General features: G+C 48.7%; 1 protein-coding gene across 1 annotated transcript in view; it reads right to left on the bottom strand.

The window, feature by feature from the left end:
• Positions 1-7,629, bottom strand: part of ACER1 (alkaline ceramidase 1) — a 35,805-nt gene that overhangs the window by 1,842 nt on the left and 26,334 nt on the right. Inside the window, exons 2-5 of the mRNA XM_006868889.1 lie at positions 5,051-5,165; positions 4,834-4,975; positions 3,189-3,326; positions 557-694 (exon numbers count right to left, since the gene is read on the bottom strand). Coding sequence (XP_006868951.1) covers positions 557-694; positions 3,189-3,326; positions 4,834-4,975; positions 5,051-5,165 — 533 coding nt within the window. The remainder of the gene's footprint in view (positions 1-556; positions 695-3,188; positions 3,327-4,833; positions 4,976-5,050; positions 5,166-7,629) is intronic.

Raw genomic sequence — 7,629 nt, 5'->3', positions numbered from 1 at the left:
TAAAACCTGTGATAGCTGGAACCCATCAGAGATGGGAGATTGAAATCATTTCTACTAAACTGAGTGATTGAAAACTGGTAAGATTACAAAGGTGGAAAACATGAGATCTAGAAACCCAAGGCAGTCCTGTTAAGGTCTGGTTATCACGGGTTTCATTATATGTACACATGGGAAGTGCCATCAAGCTGAGTTGGTTCCAACTCATAGTGACCCTGTACAGGGTTTCCAAGGAATGGCTGGTGGGTTTGAACTGCTAACCCTGATATTAGCGGTCCACTGTTTATCCTACAGCATCATCCTAAGATTCCATATGCATGTCTCACTGGCTCTGTTCCCCTAGAAAATCCTAAGGCATAAGAGAGGATAGTGAGGGAACAAGATGGCCCTGTACCCCAAGATGCCCTCAGTCCCACCTGCTCCTTTCTCTACTTCCTAGGGATCCTGGCCATCCAAGAGCACCCCCAACTGCAACTAGCTCCCTAAGTTCTGGCATCTGCCTAGCTGTGGGATCAATGATTCCTGAGTCTGGGACCCCAGGTCACTGGCGGGCACTTACCAGATGCTGTGTAGGTAAAAGAAATTAATCTGCTGCCAGAAACTGCAAAGCAGTCGGTCACTGACCCAGCTGGTCAGGGCCACAGCCCACAGCACCACAGAGACTTGGATGAGGTGCCGAAGTTCCTTATTGTTGGTCCTAGGGAGGAAAGAAATGAGTCCTAGTGGGGTGAGCATTGCTAACCAAAAAGCAGGCAGCTTGAACCCACCTAGCATTTCCGAGGGAGAAAGCCTGGCAAATGCTCCTGTAAAGATCCACTAAACCAAATCCACCTCCATTGAGTTAACAACTCACAGCGTGCTGGCAGGACAAAGTAGAACTACTCCACAGGGTTTCCAAGGCTGACATCTTTACAGAAAGGAGTCCTGCTGGCAGTGGGTTAAGGGTTGGACTGCTAACTTCAAGATGTGTGGTCCAAACCCACCAGCTGCTCTGAGGGAACAAAGATGGGCGGTCTGTTTCCGTAAAGATTTGTTGTTATTACTAGGTGCAGTCGAGTTGATTTCAACACATAGCGACTCTATGTACCACAGAATGAAACACTGCCTGGTCCTGTGCCAATCTCATAACTGCCCTAAAGGTAGTTTTACTCAGTAGGAGCTCTGGTAGCGTACTAGTTATGAATCGGGCTGTGAACTGCAAGGTCAGCAGTTCGAAACTACCAGCTGCTCCGTGTGAGAAAGATGAGGCTTTCTGCTCCCGTAAAGATTTACAGCCTCGGAAACCCCATACAGGGTCACTATGAGTTAGAACCGACTCAACGGCACATAACAACAGCAACAAGTGTAGTGGTTATGAATCGGGCTGTGAACTGCAAGGTCAGCAGTTCGAAACTACCAGCAGCTCTGTGGGAGAAAGATAAAGCTTTCTGCTCCCGTAAAGATTTACAGCCTCGGAAACGTTGGTCAGGGTCACTATGGGTCGGAACCAACTCCACAGCACTTAATAACAAACGGTGTCCTAAGGAGCTCTGGTAGTGTACTGGTTATAAATCGGGCTGCGAACCGCAAAGTCAGCAATTCGAAACTTCCAGCTGTTTCACGGGAAAAGATGAGGCTTTCTGCTCCCGTAAAGATTTACAGCCTTGGAAACCCTGTACACAGTCGCTGTGAGTCGGAACCGAGTCCACGGCACGTTACCACCACCACCATGATGTCCTGGTGTGGCGCTGTGGGGTAATGCACTGGACCTCCAGGTGGGTGTGAACCACAAAGTCGGCAGTTTCAATTCACCAGCTGCTCCTCGGAAACCCTAATCAGGGTTGCTATGAGTCAGAACCGACTCGACAACACCTAACAACAACAGTATAGCTGTTGGGCCCCTGGTGTGGTGCTGTAGGATCAGCACTGAATTTCAAACCACAAGGTCAGCAGTTCAAACCCACCAGCTGCTCCTTAGAAACACTTACAGAGTTGCTATGAGTCCGAACCTACTCGACAGCACTTAACAACAACATATGGTTGTTGTGAGTCAAAACTGACTGTGGTAGTGAGTTTTTTGGTTTGGGAACGTTTACAGAAGCACATCTCCGGGCCTTTTCCCCAGGATTTAATCTCTGCACTGACAAGATTTCTCCCATAAAGACCTACCAAATCCTATGGGGCAGTTCTACTCAGTACATCGGGTTGTCATGAGTCTAGAATCAACCAGATGACACCCAACAACAACTGGGATGAAAGAAGAGAGAGCCAAGAGCAGAGCTGGAAGGGGCTGATGGGAAACTCTTCCAATCAAGGAGAACTTGTCTCCAGGCTAGGATGAGGGAAGCTGGAGGGATAGAGGGTGTAAAGCAGATGGTGCCTACCTCATCTGTGCTTAGAGCTAATACTTGCTGAACACTTAAAGGATGCCAGACAGAACTCTCAACCAGGTATTCACTCAGTCCTCACAACATTGTTATTTTTGATTCATAGATGAGAAAATAGAGGAACATCTGGAAAAGCTACACCCTACCTACCCTTTGGTAGCGTAGTGGTTACGAATGGGGCTGCGAACCTTAAGGTCAGCGGTTCAAAACTACCAGCTGCTCCGCGGGAGAAAGATGAGGCTTTCTACTCCCATAAAGATTTACACCCTCGGAAACCCTGTACAGGGTCGCTATGGGTCGGAACCGACTCAACGGCACTTAACAACAACAACAACCCTTTCACCCCAAGGCCAAACAGCTTGTAGGTGGCAGGGCCTAGTCTCAGGTTTTTGCAAAAAATCAGCCATTCAAAACCCTCTGGAACACAATTCTACTCTGACACATGGGTAACCGTGAGTTAGAATCAACTCCACAGCAGTTGGCTTGAGTTTTTCGTTGTTGTTAATGTTGTTATTATTTTTTATGTACAATGTTGCTTGTTGGTGTTGTTAAGTGCCATTCAATCAGTCCCGACTCATAGTGACCCTGTATAGGGTTTCCAAGGAGCAGCTGATGGGTTTGAACTGCTGACCTCTTGGTTAGCAGCTGAACGCTTAACTGTTGCATCACCAGGACACTGTTGTGTTCAGATCCTGGTCCTGCCACTCCTGGGATGATTTGTGGGGGAGGGGGTTCTGTGAAGTAGAGATGATGCCAGAACGCCGCCCTCCCTGGGAGGGTAAGGAATGCACCCGGACTCTGTGGTGGGTACCCGGCTCCACTCACTTCTTGTACTCTTGGACGACGATGTAGAGGATGTGGATGGCGATGCTGTTGAGGGCGTAGGCGTTGATGGTGGGCCGCAGGAACGACAGGAAGGTGCTGACTATGGTGATGATGACAGTCAGGCAGGTGAAGTGGACCCTGTGGGGAGAGGGTTCAGCTGGGGATCAGGAGGAAGTGTGGTGGCGGAGGTGGTCAGGCAAGGTCTGATGGAGACCTTGCCACAGAGGTGAGTGAGAAAGGGCAGGCATTCTAGCAAGCCCAACTGGACTCAGAAAGACTCCGGAGAGGGTCCCAGCAGGCCCACGAGGATCAGATGAAGGGTCCCAAGGGCCCAATTGGAGTCAGAAGGGGACGTAGGAGGGCTAGTCAGTGAAGAGCCCCAGGGACCCGAGGCAAGGTCAGGTAGGGGATTTAGGAGCACCCTGATGTGCCTCTGTGGAATAAACACTGGACAGTAAGCTCAGTTTGAATCACAAGAGTGATGATTCAAACTCATCAGTTGCTCCTTGGAAACCCTGCACAGGGTTGCATAAGTTAGAACGGGACTCAACAGCACTGAACAACAACAGGGGAACTCAGAGGCAAGGGGGTGGGGGAAGGGGCAGAAGAAGGTAGGGGCAATCTGGTAAGGTGGAGGAGATGGAGAAGGTGGGGGAAGGTGGGAGATGGGGGGGGGGGGGGGGGAGATGGGGGCAAATGGGGGAAGGTGGGAAAGGTGTGGGAAATGGGAAGGTGGAAGAGGTGGGGGAAGGTAGGAAAGGTGGGGGAGGTGGGAGAGTTGAAAGAAGGTGGAGGGATGTGGGGGAGGTCAAGGAAAGTTGGGGTCAGGGAGACTCCTAGTGGGGTTGGGGAACATTGCAGGAATCCCAGGGGGAATCTAAGAGGGTTCTGGAAGGCCCAGGTGGGTCTTGCTGTGTTGGAGAGGCTCTCAGGCTACCCGAGATGGACTCGGTGGAAAGAGGGATTCCAGGGAGCCAAGTGCTACATGGGGTAGGTCAGAAGGGCTCAAATGGGAAAGGGTCAGGAGATAGGTTCAGGGGGCTTGAGGGGGGCTTAGTCAGCTCAAGAGAGGGACCCAGGGGACCCAGAAGGGTCAGAGGAAAGATTCAAGGCAGTCCAGAGGAGATCCTAAGACGCCCAGATAGGCTCAGGGGTGGGGTCCCTAGGGTTCAGAGGAAGCTAAATATGGGGGACCAGGACTCCCCAATGGGCTCAGGCAGTCTGGAGAAGGTTCCAATCTATTCAGGTGGGCTTGGAGAGAGAAGTCCAGGGACCCCAGGAGAGCTCAGGTAAGGTCAGAAGAGTTCTGGGATGATGAGCAGTGTGCACTTCAAGACTCAGGTGAACCTGAAACACCCTGCTCAGGGGAAGAAGTCCAGGGGTCTCAAGTGCATCAGCGGACGGAACCTGGGGGCCCAGGTAAATTTAGGCATCAGGTCCTGAGGATCAGGGGTCCAAAAAGGGTGCAGGGAAGGTCAGCTAGAGCACTCAGGTGGGTTCAGGTGGGCTCAGGAAGGTCCTGGGATGGTCAGGGGAGGAGTCTGAGGTGAACTTGAACATGGGGTCCAGGGACTCCCAGATGGGCTCAGAAAGGGTCAACCGAGTGGTCACTTCCACCTGTCCAGATAGACTGCCCCCAGCACACCTGTTCTTCCTGAGGAAGGTGGGGTAATAGGAGCGAGGCATCCAGATGCAATAGCCACTGGCCACCAGCCACAGGATGGCGATCTCGTCCAGCAGCTGGCCCAGGAAACTGAGGGTCATGTGGAAGTACATGGAGAACAGGCCTGTGGCAGAGGCAAGAGTGGGCGGTCAGGGGCCAGCCTGTCCCGCCCCCTGCCCACCACCACACCCCCACCTACCTATGGCCATGAAGAGGACCCAGACACCATGGATGTAGAGGTTGCGTTGCTGGGCATAGGGGTGCATCAGGTACATCATGAAAGGCCCGAAGATGAAGAAGGTGACATTGCTGAACTAGAGGCAGAGCAGAGACCATGAGGAGGGTGTCAGAGAGGTGCGGGGAGGAGTGGGGGGGAGGTCACACGCAGGTGTACCTCTATCTAAAGTCTCATAGTCATTAGTCAATTGATCAATTGATCATCTGTCAGTTTTTAGGCAATCGCCTAAGCATTTGTCAGTTACCCATCAGTCATATTTTTCACCTTGTCAGCCTGCCAATCATTCATCTTTCATTTACCTACCAGTCTTCTAGCTGACTTTGAGAACAAACATCAATAGATCAAGTCTTCCATCTATTACTCTGCTGGGTCGTTGATTTAATGAGTGAGGTGAAGATCATCTATAACCTTCTATACAAATTCTCCCTTCATTCATTAAAAAGTCGGAACCTCGATGACACGGACTATATTGAAATTTTAAGCTTCTGTTCAACAAAGGACGCTCTAGATAAAATTAAAAGATAGGTGCTCTACTGGAAGAAAATGGTCACCATACCTAAAACGAATGTGATCAGTAACTGAAAGTAACACATTTGTCAAGATCAGCAAGAAAAAGACAGCATGAAGACAAAATGCCCGATAGAAAAAAAAAAAATCAAACTGACACACGTGGGCAAAAAAACCCCCAAAAAAAATTTAAATTAAAATAAATAGAAGTCCCCGAGGTCAACCTACCTGACTAGACACTTTGCAATGGTCTTTTGACTCACTCTGGCCAAGGGAATAGAAAATAAAATGACATCTGCTACATATTTCCAGGTGAAGGAATTGTCTGGCAGTGTAGTGGTTACAAATCGGGCTGTTACTCGCAAGGTTATCAGTTCAAAACTACCAGCTGTTCCGCGGAAGAAAGATGAGGCTTTCTGCTCCCGTAAAGATTTACAGCCTTGGAAACCCTGTACAGGGTCGCTATAAGTCGGAACCGACTCCACAGCACATAATAACAACAACAATGCAAGAGAACTGGTGTGGTGCTGTAGGATAAACACTGGACTGAAAGGTCAGTTTGAACCACAAAGGCAGACATTCAAACTCACCAACCACTCCTTGGAAACCCTATACAGGGTCTCTTGCGTCAGAACCGACTCAGTGACACTTAACAACAAGAATAAGCATTGGTCTACAAACCACAATGTTGGTTATTTAAACCCACCAGCTGTTTCTTGGAAACCCTATACAGGGTCACTATGAGTCAGAACCAACTTCATGGCACTTAACAACAACAATCCTTAGAGTAGGCGTCTCCACCACAAACGACTGTTTGACTACTAGCTGAAAGGTTGGAAATTCTAGTCCACCCTGAGGTGCTGTGGAAGACACATCTGGCCATCTGCTTCCAAAAGACCATAGCCTTGAAAACCCTGTGGAGTAGCTCTATCTGCACGCATGGAGTTGGCGTGAGTCAAACTCGTGCATGTGAATGCTGGACAGTGAATAAGGAAGACTGTGGAAGAATCAATACATTTGAATTATAATGTTGGCAAAGAATATTGAATATGCCATAAACTGAAGGATAAACTCATGTGTATTTGTAAGAAATACAGTCAGAATGCTCCTTAGAGGTGAATGGATGGTGAGACTTTATCTTACAGCCTCTGGATACCTTATCTCTAGTCCCTGAAGAAGGACATCATGCTTGGTAACGTGGAGGGTCAGTGGAAAAACAGACGACCATCAACGAGATGGACTGACACAGAAGTTGCAACATAGAAATGATTGTGAGGATAGCACAGGACTGGACAGGGTTTCATTCTGTTGGACCTACGGTCATTACGAGTCAAAAGCAATTAACCAGCACCTAGCAACTGCCGATGCGGGATTTCAGCTCGCCTCAAAATTTCCCCTAGAAATGTCTAGCTCGCAAGAATTACCTCACATTAGCCCAGAAGCAAGTGTTTTCATGCTGTTCTTCTGCAACTACTAACTTGTGGACATATTAGGAGTCCCTGTGTGTTGCAAATGCTAAAGTTGGTAAATCAAACCCATTCAGAGGCACCTTGAAAGTATGGTCTGGTAATCTGCTTCCAAAAGTGCACAGCCCTGAAAACCCAATGAAGTGCAGTTCTACCAGCCCTGAACTGGAATTGACTTGATGAAAATGAACAACTCACTAATTCCATCACACCCTCCTCTCCCTAATCTTCCCCTTACAAAAAAATCTCTTCCATTGCCTGCATCCCACTTTAGGAAGTGAAGAAATGTCCTCCTATTATATAATCCTGATCTTAAAGATGCTGACTCTAAAGTAGAGTGTAACATGGGTGTGAAGAAATTGCTTGCCCAATACAAGGTCAGCTTTCAGGAACCAAAATACGAAGTGCCTATACAGGTTTCCCAAGCAGGTATCTTTGTGATTCTGCAGCTTCTGGAAGGTTCCATTGTATACTTATGAAAGAATACGAATGAAAGAGGCAAATGACATGTTATTATTATGAAAACAGTTTGACCTCAAGGAGCCTCTGAAAGAGTCGTGGGGACTC

This window comes from Chrysochloris asiatica, unplaced genomic scaffold (assembly GCF_000296735.1).
Source record: "Chrysochloris asiatica unplaced genomic scaffold, ChrAsi1.0 scaffold00125, whole genome shotgun sequence".
NCBI classification, from domain to species: Eukaryota; Metazoa; Chordata; class Mammalia; order Afrosoricida; family Chrysochloridae; genus Chrysochloris; species Chrysochloris asiatica.
This window is presented reverse-complemented; position numbering and strand designations above follow the sequence as displayed.